Source organism: Petaurus breviceps, unplaced genomic scaffold, assembly GCF_028583685.1.
Source record: "Petaurus breviceps papuanus isolate PSGF00001 unplaced genomic scaffold, PetGlider_PUasm1.0 208, whole genome shotgun sequence".
Lineage (NCBI taxonomy): Eukaryota > Metazoa > Chordata > Mammalia > Diprotodontia > Petauridae > Petaurus > Petaurus breviceps.
Window position 1 is genome coordinate 7,422,177 of NW_027185852.1, and position 19,673 is coordinate 7,441,849.

At 52.4% G+C, this 19,673-nt stretch overlaps 1 protein-coding gene across 1 annotated transcript in view; it reads left to right on the top strand.

Annotated features, from left to right (window-relative positions):
* The window catches only part of WLS (Wnt ligand secretion mediator), a 129,115-nt gene that overhangs the window by 68,092 nt on the left and 41,350 nt on the right, over window positions 1-19,673 (top strand). The window contains exon 3 of the mRNA XM_069093373.1: window positions 14,818-14,942. Coding sequence (XP_068949474.1) covers window positions 14,818-14,942 — 125 coding nt within the window. The remainder of the gene's footprint in view (window positions 1-14,817; window positions 14,943-19,673) is intronic.

The window sequence follows — 19,673 nt, forward strand, 5'->3', positions numbered from 1 at the left end:
CTTTCTTTCTTTCTTCTTCTTCTTCCTTCCTTCCTCTCTTTCTTTCCTTCTTTCTCTCCTTTCCTTCTCTCTCTCTCTCTCTCTCTCTCTCTCTCTCTCTCTCTTTGAGGCCAGATTTGAACTCAGGTCTTCCTGACTCCAGGGTCAATGCTCTATTCACTGTACCACCTAGCCGCCCCAAATTTCTTGTTCTTTTTTTTTTTTTTGCTTTTTGGAGGGGGAAGACAGGGCAATTAGGGTTAAGTGACTTGCCCAATGTCACATGGCTAGTAGGTTTTAAATGTTTGAGGCCAGATTTGAACTCAGGTCCTCCTGACTCCAGGGCTGGTGCTCTGTTCACTGCACCAGCTAGCCACCCCCATATAGAAGAATTTCTATTTTTTTTTTGGAGGGCAATTGAGGTTAAGTGACTTGCCCAAGGTCACACAGCTAGTTTTTGTGTTAAGTGTCTGAGGCAGGATTTGAACTCAGGTCCTCCTGACTCCAGGGCCTGGTGCTCTATTTACTGCTCCACCTAGCTGCCCAGAAGAATTTCTAAAGATCCTTTTACTGGTGTGAGATCACTGGTATAACTATTGATGAATGAATGAATAATTGATTTAGTTTTAATTCAGCAAACTTTTATTAAGCACCTACTATGTGCCAGGATGAAAATGAAAACAGTCTCTGCCTTCAAGGAACTAACATCGTACTGGACTGTAGTGCATTCTAATTATTTACAGATGAAAACAAAAAAGTCCCCATTTTAGTAAGCAAAAGAAGATTTTTCAAATTAGTTCATTTTTTTTTTTTTAGTAAACAAAAATTTACCTCTCTGTTGCCTGCCTCCTCCCCCACTGGAACAACGAAAAGCAAAACCATTGTAATAAATAGTGCTTAACACAGTGCCTAGAACATAGTAGTCACAAAATAAATGTTTATTGAATTGAATTGCAATAGGTGTGGTCAAGAAAAACCCATCCCAGAGTTGCTGGTGTGTTCTAAAAACACTCCAAGTCTCCCCATGTGGTCTGAGGCATCGCCCCTCAGGCCAGGGGTGGGTAGGACACTTTGTCAGAGTTCTTGAGTCTGGAAGAAGACTTCTGAAAGGATGCCCAGTGAGTCATCCTCCTTTCAAGGCTGCTTCGGCACCCATGTTCTCTTATTCCTTTGCTTGACCTTTGAGACGTTTCCTACTCAACTAATATTAGCTGGCATTTGGCTAGTCTTTGTGTCATCCCATTAACTCCTCACAACAGTCCTGGGAAGCAGTGCCGCTATTATCCTCATTTTACAGTTGAGGAAACTAAGGCAGAGTCCCTTGCCCAGAGTCACCCAGCTAGTGAGTGTTTGAGGCTAGATTTGAACTCAGGTCTTTCTGGCTCCAAGCCCTGCATTCTATCCCCTGCCTTTAGGAAAAGTGTCATTTAGGAGGTGCTACCTAAGGGGAACCAGTGTAGCTGGGGGCATTAATTCGTAGCCCTGTTGTTTAGAGAGAGACCCACTGCTAACATTGCCGTCTCCAGTGCTGGCCTTATATGAGTTCTGAGGCCAAAGTGAGGACCCTTGGTAGACATCATAGCAAGGCAGGTTTCTGGAGAATTCTAACCATCAGAGCCATCCATGCCAGGAATGTACAAGTGCTTGGATCATAGATTTAGCACTGGAAGGACCTTAGAGGCTGTCTAGGTGAACCATCATTTTACAGATGAAAACACTGAGGCCTAATCTCTCATAGTGACAGAGACAGGGGCTAGGCCCGGTTTCTCTAAATTCTGTGCATTTCCCATAATTCCCTGCCTTGAGGAGTTGTGACCTCTTTGGTACAGAAGCTTTTTGCGCCGTTTGGGACGCTGGACTGATAACCGCTAATGTCCCTTAATTTCTCCTCCTCTGCAGGAGGTGGAGGAAATGGAGCCTTTCAGCCCGAAATCTATGGTTCCCTGATTCTCTCTTCTCTCATCTTTCTAAAGAGCTCAAGTGAGACAAGCGACCTCAGCATCCTTAAATTGAATCATGGGCCCAGTTGGTGCAGACCCCACCCCACGTTTTATTTTAAAGAAAGCTGCAGCTCAGAAGAGCTGAGTTCTTCAGTGAATTGTGTTTTATCTTATTTCATTTTATATTTTTAAATGCTGGCTTCTGTTCCTTCCAAGTTGTTGGGTGGGCAGAGAGTGGTGGTGTACTGGAAGTGTATTTTTAGTGTGACATTAAAAAATGTATCACAGACCAGCACAGGAAGCAGCCACTCTTAGGTGATTCAGCGTATAAATAGACAAACTGAGTTTTGGTCAAGTGGTGACTGGCCTTTTGGCCACTGTGCTGTCCGGCTCCAGCTTGGGGCTGGACTGGCCAGCCTTGGGTCTCTGGGAAACTAAGGCAAGATTGCTATGGGCCTCATGAGAATAGAAGCTTTCTGGGGCAGGACCCCTTTGGGTTTTAGCCTCTGGCACAGAGCAAACACTTGTTGATTGACTGAATATCAACAGAAAGGCTAAATGTTGAGCTCATCCAAATGAGGACAATCAGGAGGAACCTGTAGGTGGAAGGTTGCTACAGATCCTGGCTGTGGCCATATTCTCCCTCCCTAGTTAGAGACAATAACGAGCTAGTATTTATTTGTAGGATGCTGTGAGGTTTTCTTGATCCTCTCTGGCCCTTATGCCTAAGGGCAGTGACTTGCCTTAGAGGGCATCCTACCTGTGTGGACATGATTCCCAAGGTGAGCTTGGCTCTAGAGTTCACACGAGGGACAATTTGAAGACCCTTCCTCTTTCCTCTGCCTCTTAGAATGCCTGGTTCCTTTCTGCCCGAGTTCAGATGGGAGCTCCTCTTCTGAAGGTCTCTCCATCTCTCCTCAGCTCTCCTCCGGGGCTAGCTCTCACCTCCTGTGTCTTGTACGTACCTAATTCCTTACATATTGTATTCCCCTTCAAAGGTAAGCTCCCTGAGGACAGCAGCACTTAGTATAGAGTCTGGTACAGAATAAGTGATTCATAAAAACTGGTGGATTAATTGGTAGTCGGTCACTGGAAACATGCTGTAGGCTACTGATGCCCTCTGTGCCTCTCTCCTTTGCCTTTGGTCAGTTTGAATCCATGAGAGATTGTGCTCTTCTGGACTAAGGGCCACATAACATGGCTGGGCAGACATCCACATCAGAAAGAAGGCCCTTTGTCCCATTCCATGAATCCTTCTAACCCTCCCTCCCTTTCTCCCTTCTTCCCTCCTCCCCTCCCTCCCTTTGTTCCCTTCCTTCCTTCTCCTCTACATTTTATTTTATGCATTTAAAAACAGTTCTGAGCAAAGGTCTGTTAGCTTCCCCAGCCTGCCCATGGTGACCATGGAGCACAGCAACATTTGGAGATCCCCTCCAGCACGTCTGGCTGCTAGCCCTGCCATGCAGCCCCTTCCCAAGGCCCCTTGGACACTGCTGGGCACAGGGGTGCTCCACTGTCCCTCAGTCAGACCATGGCCTTCCTCAGCTGGTCTGGTGCTCCTCGAAGCTGCTGTGACCACCATATTCCTTCCCCACCCCCCTTTGGGTGTTCTTCATACTCATTTCTCAGTCTGGGAGAAGAGGGAAAGGGAGAGGGAGAGGGAAGGCTTCCCACCCCCAGCTGTCTACCATTGTAGGAAGAATCTCAGGGTTCGGTAGAGAAGCCCCAAGTTTGAAGGGTCAGTCCCATCGATGTAGACAGAGGGAAAAATTGGTGATGCAAGAAGGCATTTGGAGAGAGGTCGAGCCCTGGGGGGGCACTTTGTGGGCAGTTCTCTGGCTTCTGCCAAGGCTATGCCAGGGGCCGTGAGGTGGGCACTCTGGGATCTCACAGACCTTTGCCCTGGAAGGCCAGAGCAGGACTGACCCGAGTCTGCACTGGTGAAGTCCAGTGACCCACACCTGCGGCGAAGGCTCTTAAGGATGGAGACAGGCAGGTCGCTTATGCAGTTCGGGCCCCTCATTCTTGCCCAGACAAACAAGGCCAGGGTGTAAGCTGATGAGATGGATTCCGTGTGAACCACGCTGGCCCACCTCCAGCAACAACACAGCTGCTATAGCAGCCTCATCACTGGGGCGAATGTCGGGGCGCTCTGGGGTGACATTTGCCTCCTGGCACAGACCCCCAGAGAGAAGCCAGGGCGGGGACAGGGAGGGGGGCAGGAGAAGCTGGTCACTGTCAACAAATATGCCCTTGTTTCTTTTGAAACCTGACCCGCTCCCCTCCCTGCCAAGGCTGCCTGGGCCCTGCCGTGCAGGCTGTGGGGGAGCTAAGGCCATGTCAGGAACAGGGAGGGGGACTTAAATTTTTTAAATGACTCTTTTTTTCTTTCTGTGCCCCTTAATGATGCATGATGATTTCAGTGGTAACCCTAATGTTTTCATCCTGGACTGGAGCATAATTAGATGAGGTGAGAGGAGGGAGGTCTGGCTCCTGGAAGGTCACAGATTTAGAGTCTAATTCCAGCCCCTTCACTTTCCAGATGAGGAAGCAGGCATGGCGAGAGGAGCCAAGGCCACACAGTAAACGTCGGGGCAGGATTCAAACTCGTCTTTCTGACTCCAAGTCTAGTGTCCCAGCCACTACACCCTAACGCAGTGATTATGTCTAGAGGAGAATATAGCGACTTTGAGTTGGAAGGCAGCCCAGAGGTTATCCAGTCCCTTCCCCCTCGCTTTAAAGGGGAGGAAACCGAGTCCCGGAGGAATTGGTGACTGGCCTAAGGTCACACACTAGGCCCTTTGGTTTTAGACTCAGCATTGTTTGCTGCCGTCACCTTGTAGCACAAGCTGGATGGTATCTAAAGCACAGCTAATGGGGGTCCCCCATCCTCTTCCCCCAGGCCTCTCTCCTCCGATTCTCCCCCCCTGAGCCCGAGGTGCTGTCCCAGAACCGCCCTTGGGGGGGTAGGTGCAGTTGTCAGGTCCTTGGCCAATGACCAAAAAACAGCCACACAACTGGCAGGCATTCCTGTGTCACTGTGAGGTTCGGAAAGCGTTTACCCATGTGATCTTGTGCTGCCTCACAACAACCTTGGGAGGTGGGAGCTGTCATTGTCCCCATTCTACAGATGAGGAAACTGAGGCAGTCAGTAGTCACACCCCTTTTCCTGGGTAAATAATCATTCAGCATTTATTGAATATCTACTGTGTGCCAAGTGTTAGGGATACAGAAACAGGCAAATGACAGTCCCTGTCCTCAGGGGGCTGAAAGCAAATAAATACAGGCAGACAAGATCACGCACACACACACATACACATGCATACATATGTGTGTGTCTACATGGCTTGTTTGTGTACATGTGTATGTATATGTGTGTTTATATATATATATATATATATATATATATATATTTATATCGTGCATTACTGGGAAATAAGGAAGAGCGAAGGCCCCTAGGATTAAGTGGGCTTGGGAAAGGCTTTCTGTAGATGGTGAGATTTCGGTTGGGCCTTGAAGGAAGCCAGGGAGTGGAGAGGAGAGGAAACATTCTAGGGGAGGGGATGGCCCCAGAAAGTGCTCGGAGCCAACAGACAAGGATCCTACTAGGATCGAACATCCCAGACGGGATCTGAACACGGCTCTCCTTGCTGTCCACGGTGCCCTCGGCCGCTTCCCAAGTCACAGCTAGAAGGGGACAGGCTTCTGTGATATCCCTGCCCTTCTCTTCACCCCTGGGGCTCCCAAGAGCTCTGACACACCTCCTAGAATAGGAACCTTCGAAGCCAGCTTGTCTTAAACAACTCCTTCATTCGCTATTGATAAGGGGCCCTGAGAGGTCACACACCTGGTGAGTCATAAGATCACAGAATTAGAGGTCAAAGTCCCTGAGTGCCCTCCCCCTTGTAACCTGAGGAAACTGAGGCAGAGGGAGGGACAGGTTCACTTTGAGCCCTGCCCTGCCACCATCCTGCTGCCCCAGAGGTATGCTCTGTACCGTTGTGAAATTCGCCATCGTTTTCTCTCCCGTGCTCATGTGGGGACACAGCTGTCGGGCTGTGAGCAATGCCGTCATCTATTTTTAGGGGCGGGGATGAAAAGAGCTGCCGGGCTTGCTTTCATAGAGAGAGGAGGCAGGTAGACGTTCTTGGTGATGAGACCCTCCAGCTGCTTGCACACCGTCTGCTTCTTGGGGAGAAAGCAGGAGGCCCCTCTTTGTGGCAATCCCTGCCGCCCCCCAAGTTGTTCACTGGGCTGTCTCCATCCAGTAAGGCATCGTGGGGTTCTCGAGCTGGGAGGACTCTCCTGGCTGGGTCATTGGCTCTGTGTTCCTTATGGTAGCCGATGAGAGGCCCAGGGAGCTTGCATGTAGACCCCCAGACCAGCTTCACTTCCCCTTATCTGTGAAACATGAGGGCCTTGGCTTAGATGGGCTCCACGTTCATCTTTCCTATACAAAAGAAAGTTTTCCCATCCAGCAGATAAAGCCTTGTTTCAACCTTCGTGACCAGCACATAGCAGATGCTTAGTAAATCTGCCAGCCCCAGATTCAGAGGGCCTGGGTCTGTGTGGCCTTCCCTCTGAGATCATATTCAGTTTACCCTACATCTGTCTTGTGTGCACACAGTGGTTTGCATACCCTTTCCCCAAGTAGATGGTGAGCTCCCTGAGGTCAGGCACTGTTTTTGCCTTTCTTTGTATGCCCAGAGCTTAGCCTGATGGCTGGCACATAGTAGGGGCTTAATAAGTCTTTACTGACTTGACTTGATTTCAAACCCCACTTGAGACACTCCCCTGAGAGACCTCAGACTGACCACTAATGACAGTAAGACTAGACTGAGTCTGAGGGCCCTACCAACCTGAGATCCAGGATCCTGGGAAGCTCCAGAGCCTCTCTCTCATACTCCCTTTTGGGGGGAGGAGGAGGAGCGGAGTGCTGCCAATGAGCATGGAGTCTTCAGTTCTGGGGCGCTCCTCGAAAGCCCTGACCACATTAAGGCAGCGTTGCTCCCCATCATAAATGCGTCAGGTGTTGAAAGAAGACAATCTGGGCTCTGTCTAAACTGTTAGACTGGCTGGAGAAATAATCAGGCTTCTTTCCCATTCCAGCCGGTGACACCCAGGCCCCAGGGGCATCTTAGGAAAGTCTCTGGAACCAAATGCTCATTAGGGAAGCAGGGAGCGCATCCCTGCAGGACCTGACCCGTCTAATGAAATCCCAGGTCAGAGAGTTCTAGACAGGGAGGAGCGTCAACATTAAAGAGCCCTCTGGCATCCAGACCTGGTGAGAGAAGCTGGAGGACTCCAGACTCTGTCCCTCCTTGGTGGGGTTACCCAAACAGGACCTTGGTGAGTCACAGCAGCCTTCCATAGGGAACAAGGCTCAGGAGACCCAGGGAGCTGTGATGGAGAGAGGCCCTGGGCTTGGCACCAGATGTCCGAATCCAGGACTACAGGGGCCAGGACCTGTCGCAAGGAGGGTGCAGTTACACCAGACGAAGGGCTGCTTTTGACGCCTCTCTGTGCTTCAGTTTCCCCATGTCTACGAGGACAGATTGCACTAACATTCTTCTGAAGTCCCTTTTGGTTCTGAATTCTGTGATACTGGTTAAAAAAATAAAGAGGGTCAGTCAGGAGAGCAGATTAGGTAATACTGCTACATCCAGAAGTGAATGAACATGGGGGCAGAATGTCTGCATCTTGTCAACCTTAGAGCGCTTTAGAAATGCCGCCTGTCATCGCTGGTGATGGTGTTCTGTAAGCCCAAAGACTGCAGCTGCTAGGAGGACGACTCACTCCCCTCACCCCCTTTTCTTTTTTGGCAGAATATAGTCTGAGGGTCTAAGAAGACCTCAGGAAACTCGAGCTTGCCATGCCCAGGACTGGCCAAGGAAGGAAGGTGCTTTGAGGGGCTTTCGTTGTCAGTTTGGGGGTTGTTTTCTTGTTGAGTTACTGAGCGATATCATCTTTATAGCCAAGAGCTGCTCCTAAGGCTGCTTAGGATTGCAAAATCTCTTCCCATTAGGTTGGGAGGAGGGCCTGTCACTCTGCTGGGTTTACAACCTCCTAGTCAAGAGAGAAGGGACCAAGAAATGACCTCTACGCTCAAGGCTGAGAAAAATGGAGTCACGGTCCCCATGAGGTTTGGGTGCAGGCTTAAACTTGGCCTCCAGCCTCCCTTCTCCCTGCCTCCCAGGCCCACTCGTGCAGAGGAGATCTCTGTCCTCTGGATGCTTCTGGAAGACGAGCCGCCCCCAGAACTGGACAGAAATAGTGAGGGGAAACCACAGGCCCACTGCAGCCACCTCTCTGCTAGCATCCTGAATGAATTTTCCATCCTAGGAATGTGGATGGCTAGATTGTAGCTCGGAAGCAGCTTGGGAAGCCGGGGCTTCATGCAGGGTCAGCAAAGGAAACCGGCAGTCCCACCTGGGGAGCACTGGCAGCCCAAGGCAGTCTGGAGAGGGGTGCAGCCCGGTCCAGCATGCCTGCCTGCCTCCCAGCCAGTTCCCATTCACAGGGGACGCGTGACCTTCTTCATCTGCCGGTGGGAAGCCTTGCCCACACAGGATCTGGGAGTCACAAAGCGGGTGGTTTATTACAGTCTTGGTGCAGTAATTGAAGTGGAGATGCCAGGCTACAGAAAAGGCCCAGTATGCTCTCCTGCCACAGGCGGGGTTTCCGTCCTCAGGTGGGGGGTTGAGGGACTCAGGACCACAGAATCCTTGATGTAAGGGACCTTGGATGTCCTCCAAGGAGCAGAAGACTGGGCCTCTTCTCCAGCAGACATCAAGGGGGCATCTGAAGGGACTTGCTTCAGCTCAGAGCCTGGGTTCCCAGGGCAGATAAGGAGCAATAGAGGTGGGAACCTTGAGCCCAGGTACTCCCATGTCTTGGGCCAGGACTGTCTTCCTTATACCACAGTTACTAGACAAACACTCCAAAAAGGGAAGGATCTGGGATTTCATAAGAACTCCCAGGGTGGAACCTCTCTCTCCCCCTCCACTGGTCTATGACTTAGTAATTAAGTCACAAGGTCACAACTTTGGAGCCAGAAGGGATTTGGAGGCCGTCTGGTCCAATCTCATTTTACACATGAGGAGACTGAGGCTCAGGGACATGGCCAGGGCCCTGGTAAGAGCTAGCGATGGGAGGGAACCCAGGTGTTCCTGATTCCAAGTCCAACACTCTCATCACTGAATCTCCAGGCCAGAGGAGTCAGGGTGGGGTGGGGGCCTGAGCATTAAAGCCATTGGCTGTAATCCAGAGCTCGCATCAGAGGTAAGCTTTGAACTCTGTTCTCTGATTCCGAGGCCAACCTTTGTGTGTTCCGTGTGTGCTAGTTCCATTCCTGAAGAACAGACTGTGTACAAATCATTCCCCTACTCGGCCAGCACTAGGGAGGAGGCAGAGGTGACCTCAAGCATCTCTGTGGGGTCTGAGGACTCGAACCCCCCAGGAGCATCCCCTGGAGCTGTGGGGTGGGGGTGGGGACACCGAGTTCTTTGGATCCAGTTTCCTGGTTGGGATATTTGAGATGGGGAAGGGTGAGGAGAGCCGGACCATGGGTGCCACTTAAGGGCAGGACACAAGAGCTGAGGAGCTGCCAAGGTCAGCCTCCTTCCCTGCCTGTGCCAAACTCAGGAGTGTCCTTCAGGGGCTGGCATGTCACAGCAGGACCAGCATGGGCTTGGCTATGCAGGATTGATTATTCTCTGTAGAAGTAGAAGTCTCAGGATTATGGACAGACTCCACCTAGTCTGAGCCGTCCATTTTACAGGTGGAGAAACCAAGGCAGAGGGAGACTCAAGGACTTTTCTAAGGTCGTGCCTCCCTGTGACTTCTGCCCTTTGGGTCCATCCAGGCCAAATCTGACCCTCCTCCCTGTGCCAGCCTTTCAGACACTTAGAGACAGTCTCATGACCCCATTTGTTAAATCGTGGTTCTTTTCCAGACTAAACATCCTCTGTTCCTTCAGCTGACCCTAAACGGCATGAATCATGAGGGGGAGAGAATGCTAGGAGCCTGGGTCCAAATCCTGCCCGAGGTACTGTGGAATCCTGGGCAGAGCATTTGTCCTTTCTTAGCCTCAGTTTCCCCCTCTGTAAAAGAGGGAGAGTAAAAGCCCCCGTTTCCCAGGCTGTTGTGAGAATCCGATGTGGGTGAAGGGCTTCACAAGCCTTCTCCTACCACACGCTGCATGAACTGGAGCCCTTTGCCCTCGTGGTTGCCCTGTGGGGCATGTTCAGGGTCCCCTCCAGCTTAAAAAGGTCTACCATTCCTTTTGGCTTTAGCGTCTGCAGGGATTCGCAGGTGCTCAGTAAAAACCCGTTTACTTGTCGGTCTGTCAGTCGGTTGGTCAGTCAGTCGTCAGTTGGTCTGTCGGTCGGTCAGTCGGTCAGTTGGTCAGTTGGTTAGTCAGTCGGTCAGTCGGTGAGTCAGCAGATGTGTATAAGATGCATCCTCTGTGGCAGGCATCATCTTTCCTTGTTCAGTCATTTCGGGTGTATCTGACTCTTCAAGATCCCATTTGGGGTTTTCTTGGCAGAGATTCTGAAGTGCTTTGCCATCTCCTCTGGCTCATTTTACAGATGAAGAAACTGAGGCCAACAGGGTGCTGTGACTTGGCCAGGGTCACACAGTGTCAGAGGCTGGATTTGAACTCAGGAAGAAGAGTCTTCTGGACTCCAGACCCAGCGCTCTGTGCCACCCCCTAGAATGACAAAAGGAGTTCCTGACATCCGGGAGTTTACGCCTGTGGGGATGGACATGCTTTCTGGAGACCCCTGGGTGGGGAAGGGTCTGCAGCCAGTATGACCCCATCTGAAGACTGAATTAGCAAAATGCTCAGGGAAGGGAAGCGTCTGGTTGTGTGACCCCTGCAGGCTTCGTTTTCCTGTAATTGGGTGACTCGCCTGTCCCGGGGACAGAGATGGGAGGTGGCCCCTCTGGCTCTGCCAGGACCCTCTGCCCCCAGTGCCCTCCTGCCCCCATACCAAGTGGCCAGCCTGTGCCCCGGCCTAGAGATCTGTGTCCCCAGCCAGACTGGGAGCGCCTCGAGGGCAGGGACCTTGTATGGCATCTAGCACAATGACTTGGTCTTGAGCGCTCCTGTGAAATGCATGTGTGACCTGGGATGGGGAGGAGGGCAGCGTATGCGCTCTGGGTAGAGTCAGGGGCTGGGCCGGCCCTGCTACCAGACCTGTATGACCTGGGAGGGCACAGAACACGTCTGGGTTGTTTCTCATCTGCAGAGTGAGAGGCGTGTAGCAGACAGAGAGCCCTTGAGGCCCCTTCTGCCTCTCAGTCCCATCAGCCCCTCTGGCCCCCCACCCTAGCTCCCTCCCTGGACTCTGATCCAGCCGCGCTGGCCTCAGACAAGACCCTCCATCTCCAGACTCCAGGCATTGTCACTGGCTGTGCCCCTGCCTGGGCTGCTCTCCCTCCTCATCTTCTGCTCCTCTCAGGGCTCAGTCCAAATCCCACCTTCTTCAGGAAGCCTTTGATCCCCTCAACGCCAGCCCCTCCCCCCGCCCATCACTGCCTCTTTCTCCTGCCTTGGCTTGTTTGCCCACACCCATGCGTTGTGTCCCCATTAGACTCTGAGCTCCTTGAGGGGGGCATTTTTCTGACCCCTTTGTATCCCCAGGGCTTACCACAATGTCTGGCACACAGTAGACACTCCATAAATGCTTGCCGCTTGCTGGACGTTCAGCTTGTCCTGAGTCTCCTCTAGTCTCACCCATGTCCCTGACCATCCTGCCCCAGCATCTCTGAAGACATCCCACTTTCTCTCAGCACCTGCCCAGGTGCAGGTGGCCAGCCCAGGCTCAGGCTGGTGATGCTCACCTGTCTGCCCCCAGTGGTACCTCGGCTTGTTGGACGCCTCCCTCCCTGCTTCTGAAGAAACCCCAGCTACATCCTTGGGTCCTGCTGGATCTTTTCCAGGATGTTCTCTGGAGGTGCCAGTGAGCAGGCTAACCCCAGGGCCTGACTCAGTTTCCCTGCAGGTGTCTACCACTCAGTGGCCGTTTTTCTTGTGACCTCTAGAATGCCCTGGGAATCCTTCATTCAGGGCTCAGGGAGAGAAAAAGCCAGCGCCGCCAAAGCCCCGAGTTGTGTTTTTCTGTTTGAAGTAGATCACATCATGATGGTGGGACCTGATGTCCTTCTTGGACAGTACTGTCTCCGTGGTCATCACTGTGCATGATGAAGTTTGGATTTAGAGCTGCGACAGACTGGGGTTGGCATCTCCCCTCAGATATTTACCTCCTGTATGACCACGGGCACGCCTTTTCACCCAAAGCCCCGTCTTTAATAATAAATATTTATAAATATGTTATATAGTAATATAGCAAATATCATAGTACATTATTACATATCATGATTATTGATTGTGTATTTATATTAAATTATATATTATATCAAAATATATCACATTATTCCTTATATATCAGATTTTAATTATGTAATTAATAGCACATTCTAGGTGCTATAGATTATTCCACATGCAACAATATGATATATTAATATTCTATATAATATGTGCCATAATATATTGATATAATGAACATGACACTGTTATATAATAGACTATAGTCCATGAATATGAGATATGTTAATATACAATATATGTCATTGTATTAATATATTAAGTATTATAATACAAAATGATGTGAGTGCTACAAACAGAGCTTTGGGATTTGCAGAGCATTTTATCCATTATCGCATTCACTTCTCACAACAGCCCGGGAGGTATTCAGTCAACAAGCATTTGGGGGAAGGGAAGGGAGACAGCATTCATGTAGCCCCACTGTGTGCCTGAGACAGCACTAAGCATGCCCCTGTTACCTCCTCTGCTGTTCATCACAGCCAGGTCTGGGACCGCAGCACCTTCTCCGCCATGCTGTGCTCGCGGGTCGCTGAATGGCTGATGCCAAGCCCCGTAATGGGCTTATTTTCCATGAAGCTCATGACCTTTGTCACGGGTTTCTTCTTCTGCATCCCTGGGGCCTTCCCTGCGCTAGATTGGAAGCTCCTTGAGGACTCAGATCAAATCTTCCTTGTCTTTGTGTCCAGCTCAGTGTCTCTTGGCAGGAGGCAGCATGTCGATCCAGCTGATGTGCCCACACAGGAGGGCCTGAAAGAGTGCCGGGAAGGAGAGCCCCCAATTTGCCAGCCCCTGGTTGTTCAGGCCTGGGATCCAAGGGAGCCCATTGAAGTCAGCACAGTCCACCCCCAGCATTCCTTTGGGAAGCCTGGCCAGGCTCATCGGCGGCCCAGACAGCAGCCTGTCTTTGAACTTGGCCAGCAGAGTATAAAACCCACTAAATGGGGAGGGTGAGATGCTCTGAACTGAGGACTTTCAAGACATTTTATGGGGATTATGTAATAAGAACCCTGTTTAATCCTTTGGGATTTAATTCTTTTGAAGGACATTTGCAGAATCATTTCTCTTCCTTCATAGACTTTGATAAAATAGACAAGACAGGTTGATGATGGGGGGGCAAGAGGGGGCCACAGCCTGGTCCAAAGCTCCTTGAGAATTCCTCGGGAAGCTATGGTCAGGGCCTGGCAGGGCCAGGGACTTCTGGGAGTACAGTCAAGCAGGCAGCAACCTCGATTATTGAACAGGAGCCACACTGAGCAATGGAGACGCAAGAACCAATACAATTCCTGCCCTCGGGGCGTTCATATTCTAAGGGCATGTACATGACTGAGCCTTAGACCAGTTACCCAGAGTAGGCTGTAATCAGTGAGCCAACCTTGTAGCCGGGACAGCCGAGGCCCAGATGGCAGCAAGGTTTCTGCTGCTGCCCTAGGAAGGCTCCCCACACCCGCCTTCGGGTCAGGATGCCCTTCTAGGTACATGGAACATTTGGCTTTGCCCCCCTCCACCCCCATCTCACCAGCAGAGGAAGACACTTAGACCCAGAGAACCCCATTCTGGACCACAGACACACACATACAGACACACGTGTATATGCTGGTGCCATACACATGTATATGTACAAACACAAATACAGTTTTCCTTCATGTGATGGATATAAAGACAATTGAATTCAGCCAGCATTTATCAAATAACCTGTTCTGTGCAAAGCACCAAGGATGCCGTGCCCAAGGAAATGCTCCCTGCCCTTTAGGGGCTTCTAGTCTGGGGCAGGAGACACACAAACACCCAGCACTTCTCTGTCACTTTACCTGCCTGCAACAAGCTTGGGAAGCAGGTATTGTCCCCATTTTACAGATGGTGACACTGAGGCTGAGGGCGGCTGAATGTCTCACCTAGCTATCGTCAGACATAGGATTTTGGAACCAAGATTTCCCCCCTCCAAGCGTGTTTGTTCTCTCTCCCCCCCTCCCTCCCCCTCTCCTCTCTCCCTCCCCCTTTCCTCTCCCCCTCCCTCTCCCTCTGTCTCTCTCCCTCCCTCTTATCTTTCCCTCTCCTCTCCCTCCCTCCCTCTCTCTTCCCCCCCTCTCTCTTCCCTCCCTCTCTCTCCACGTCTCCCTCTCTCTCTCCTTATGCCTCCCTCCCTCTCTCCCTCTGTTCTCTTTCTCTCTGTCTCTGTCTCTCTCTCAACTACACCAGGCTGCCACTCCAATGATTCACACACAAACAAGCAGCCGGAGGTGGTGATGGGTGCATTAGCAGAGGAGAGAGAGCCTGAGTTCCTGAGGACTGATGTGACGGGGAGCTTCAGACATTCTGGGAATCCTAGGTGTTGTGAATGTCCTGTTTCTTCCTCCTTCCTCTGTTCCCTGTTGGGTGCACAGTCAGATCCTTTACTCTTTGGGTGGCTTTCTGTATCCCAGGTGCGCAGCCCAGTGCCGGGCACATAGCAGGCACTCGGTGATGTTCGTTGAGTTGAATGAAATGATCAAACTCGTTTTCTTGCAGAAGAGAACGCAGAAGTCTCCCTGGACGTCTCCTTGGCTTATCGTGATGACACGGTCACCGAGTGGACAGAAATGACCCACGAGAGAGTACCCCGCAAGCTCAAGTGCACCTTCAGCTCACCCAAGGTAGGGTCCGGCAGCAGGGGGCCCTTTGCACCCCAGCTGTGGGGGGCATCTTCCTATTTGGGACAAGGAAGGGTCAGTGGAGCCAGCTTTGGCTTTGATCAGTCCCTGGTCAGGAGCCTGTGCTGCCCGCCTGCTAAGGTCAGACAGACCTTCCAGTTGTCTGGTTGCTTTTCTCATGCCTGACTCTATGACCCCGGCTGGGATTTTCTTGGCAAAGACCCTGGAGAAGTTTGCTAGTTCCTTTTACAGATGAGGAAACAGGCAAACAGGGAGAAGTGACTTACCCAGGGTCACACAGCCAGTCAGGGTCTGAGGTCAGATTTGAACTCAGGTCTTCCTGATTCTGTGCCCAGTGCACCACCCCTTAGGTAGGAAGGCCTGAGTTCAAATCCTGGCTCAGAGACTGAATCACCAGGCATTATTAATCACTTCCCTGTGTGCCAGGCTTTGCACTAAGCACCAAAGGTAGAAAGGAAAAGTCAGCCAGTCCCTGCCTCCAGGAGCTCATGCCCCAGTGTGGGAGACACAATGCGGACATACAGTGTGTGGTGATGACCGGGGTGGGTTGGGGGGACAGGAGAGGCAGGCCCCTGGTCCTTCAGGGGTTCCAAGAGGTGGCACGGAGGAGCAGGAGCCTTCTGGGTCTGGGGTCCGGGGTGGACCCAGGCCAAGCCAGAGCTATGGGAGGTGGGATGTCCTCTGTCCCGGGGCAGAGAGCTTGTAGGGTGTGCAGAGGAGCGACCCACAAAAAGACTGGGAAGCTTGGAGGGGCCAGGTGGTGAAGAGCTGTCAGGGCCAAAGAAAGGTGTTCCTGTTTGGCCCTAGGGAGCCATGGGAGCTTATGGAGCAGGGGAGGGCCCTGGGAAGACCTCTGCTTTTCAGGAAGATTGCTTTGGCCTCTGAGTGGAGGATGGACCGCAGCAAGGAGAGCCCTGAGGCCCGGACACCTGTTAGGAGACCTGAAATAGTCCAGAGAGAAGTGACCAGGGCCTGAATTAGGGGCTGGGGGCTGTGTGAGCAGAGAAGGGGGCTGGGGGGCAGAGGTGACAAGCTTTAGCCATCAAGTGGATGCATGAGGATCCTCTCATGAGGCCAGGCCTGGAACCTGGGGCTCCCAAAGAGAATGTAGCATCTGCCTCACAGAACAGCCCAATGAGATCACGTTGGTGAGGAGTGTGTCCCCAGAAAACCCCGGGAGGTCCCGAGGGACGTCAGCAGAGGCCCCCTGGCATCTGGACCAGCTTTGTTCTTTACTTGGCTTGTGAAAGATCACAGAGGGATCTGAGGGAGCCCTGGCAGCCTTCTTCCTGGCTTCCCCTGCTGCGGAGTGACAGGATGGCCATGCGTGGTGGCTCTCGGGCCCGTGGTTCTGGGCCTTGGGCCCCCAGAGCCCAGAGCCAGAAGCAGCCCCGGTCTGGAGACCACCTATGATCCTGACTCCTCCACGTTCAAGACCCAGGCTCACAGCCGCCTGCTCCTCCTGTCTCTTGGAGAGAATGCTACACGGCCCCTTCTTTGTGTGTCCTAAAATTATTACGGACATCAGTGCCAGGCACAGAGCCGGGCACATGCTGGCGGCTTAAGACAGAGTCTCCTTTTCTGTTCTGCCTCTGTCTTGCTCTTTTCTGTTTCTTGCCCTCCCTCCCTCTATCACTGTTTCTGTGTCTTTCTTTTGCTGTTATTCTGTTTCTGTCTCTCCCTCCCTCTCCTTCCCCAGCTGAAGAGAGCCAGTTGTTAAATTTTCAACATGAGTGCTTGTGCCTTGGAAATCCACAAACAGAGAAGAACTTTTTTTATCGTTTTGTTGATTGTCTAAACTTTGAAAAGTGATAGAGAAAATGCTAATAAGGTGAATCCAATGTAAGTGTGCTGTGAGGACACTTTCCCTGGAGAGCCGGTTGTTAAACATTCACGGGCACTTGCCCACAGAGCTCTCTTCCCTTGGGACATTTCAGCAGTGGATAGGAGGGCTCCCGATAGGCTGAGTCTCACTGAATTCACAGACATCTCACTCCAGGACCATACCCACATGGTCATTGACTTAAGTCCATGGGATCAGGGACAACTTCCAGCTCATTACAGACAAGGACGTGTGTCCAAACAATGTTTACAAATTGTGAGTCAGATTCTTGCTGGCGATCCTAAAGGCGCAGGAGTCACAAAGGCTTCCGTCGTGGGTGTCCCTGTCCTTAGCTCACGGGGCCATCTTGCCCCTCCGCCCATGGACTTCCCAGCTGTGCACAGGGCACTCCTGCCCTCCTGCCCTGGCAGGAAAGGACAGAACAGAGCAAAGCCCTCTGTTCTTGTCACTGGCTGCCCTTCTCCTACAGCGTGGCAGGACCCGTCTCTGGTCCACCCAGCCACAGCCAGACGTACTAGAGTCTGCCTTGCTTTCCACTCCCTTTGCTGTCACCAGATCTTCGGCCCCTCACACTCTCCCCTGGGACTTTTCCAGGAGCCCAGCCTCAGTTTCTCTTTTCCACTCATCCCACAAGCCACTGCCTGATAGGCTGATTTTCACAGGGCACCACCCTAGTCCTGTTGCCTTCTGGTCAAAAGCCCTTGAGTGGCTTTGGGCCCAGCTCCTGTGGGGAGGCCTGACCTTCCTTCCTGCGCTGTGCTGGGGCTTGGTCTCCGACTGGATGCCATATGTCTGTGGTGCAGGGGGGAGAGCCCCAGGCTTGGAGCAGGGCTTGGCTTCCCATCCTGGTGGCTCTCCCTGGAACCCTGGCCAAGTGCCTTCACCTCTGGGCCTCCGTTTCCTCTCCTGTGCCATGAGGAGTCCCTCTGAAGTCCCTCCCAGCCCGGGGTCCCCGGGTGTGTGACTGTGGGGGCCCCATTGTATTCCCAGGCATCTGCCAGGACACCAACTTTTCTCTTGGGGAGTTCAGAGTCGTGGGGAGGAAGCCTCTGCCGCAGTGTCTTCATCTATAGAATGGGAATCATGCTATCCCCCAGGGTGGAAGGAAGACTAAATGAGGTGATCATAACAGCAGCCCTTTATGTAGAGCTGTGTGCACTTCACAGACACGGTCACACAGACAGCGCAGAGCCCTATGTGTCTAAGGCAGGATTTGAACTCAGGTCTTCCTGATTCCAAGTCAGGCACTCTAACCACTGAACCACAGAGGTGCCTAACACATTATAGTCTTCAGTCAGCAGGAATTCACCATCTGTGGAGGCAGAGAGAGAGAGAGAGGGAAGGTTAGAAAGAGAAGGTCGTGTGTCTGGGAGTCCGGGGTCATTGTCCCAGCTGAAAGGGGTCTTGTCCCTCCCATGGGAGCCTGGGCAAGCACTCCCCCAGCTTCTGCCTGAAAACCCCCAGGGAGGCACCCCCTGGACACCTTCTCTTGGGGGCCACTGCACCAAATTTTCAGTTTTCCTAACCCCTTGTAGAAGCCCAGTTCTCCAGCAATCAATCACTTGGGGGCTCTTCCTTGTGGCCCCCCCCCCACACACACACTAGCACCCACCCACCCTCACACACACACACACCCTCCTTCATCTTCTCCAGGCCCCGCAGCCTCCTCTCTTCTGGCCAGGTAACTCCCCTCCTTGGCTGCTGGAGGCCGCCTCCCTGGGCTCTCCCTGGCCCGGCCATACCCCCTGGCTCTGGACCCTGGGAGGGCAGCTGGCAGGGCCCTCCCTGGCCTCTCCAGGCTACTCTGGCTGGAACTTGCTGAGCTGCCCCTGGCCCTGGGGCCTGGGCTCCCTTCAGTTGAATTCCGCCAGCATTTTCTAAAAGACTCTAGTGAAGGCTCTGGCCGCTGGGTGGCCTTGGTTTCGTGCTGATTTGCTGCCATCCCTGGGTCCCATATAACAAAGTGTGTGTTGAGGGGGAGCATTCTACAAGAAGTCTGACCCCCTGCCCCCACCCCAAAGAAGCCAAGATGGCGGCCAGGGAGGGCGCCTTCGTGCCTCTGCTTTGGAGTGGCGCTGGGCACTGGGCGCTGGCGCTGGGGGTTTGCTGTCGGCCACATTCTGCTTGGACCGTTCCTGTCCTGTCACTGTGAGTTTTCCAGCATCCATTCATCAGTCTCCTCATGGGCACAAGGCCTGGGCTGGGGTTTTGTTTGTTTTGTCCTTTCTTGGCCGAACCTGGCATTCCTTGGGGGAAGAGTTCCTGGCAAGGAGGCTCCATTTCTCACTGCGAAGTCTCACCTGCTCTGGGGACGGTGACAGGCCAAGGTCTGGCTTTGGGTCACCCAGTCAGTGAGTGACTGGCCAGAGGCAGGACGGAGGTCTAGCTGGCTCTGAGGCCAGCTCTCTCTAGTCAGTCCACCCTGGAGATGATACCGGGAAGACAAAAACAGAATGGTGCCCGCCCTTGTGGGGGTGACTGCAGCCTGGGCAGAGTCCGCTGAGTCCTAGGAATACGATTGTAGAGCTGGGAGAGGACACTAAGTCCAGTTGTTCATAGATGCAGAAACTGAGGCACAGAAGTTAAATGACTCATCCAAGGTCACAAAGCTGGTGAGCATCTGAAACTGGTTTGGATGAAAGAAAGCACAGTTCTTCCCTGCCCCCCATCCTCGTCCTTGCTTTGGGGGGAGCAAAGTGGGGTGGTCTGTGTTGGCAGGTAGTCCAGGAGCCTCAGGAGCTGGAGGAGAGCCCAGCGGCTGGCAAGTCCAGCCCTTTACTTTATAGACAGAAACCACGGCAGAGAGAGGTTCAGGGATCTGCCTGTGGTCATACAGGGGGTCAGAAGTAAAGCCAAGTCCAGACTCCAGT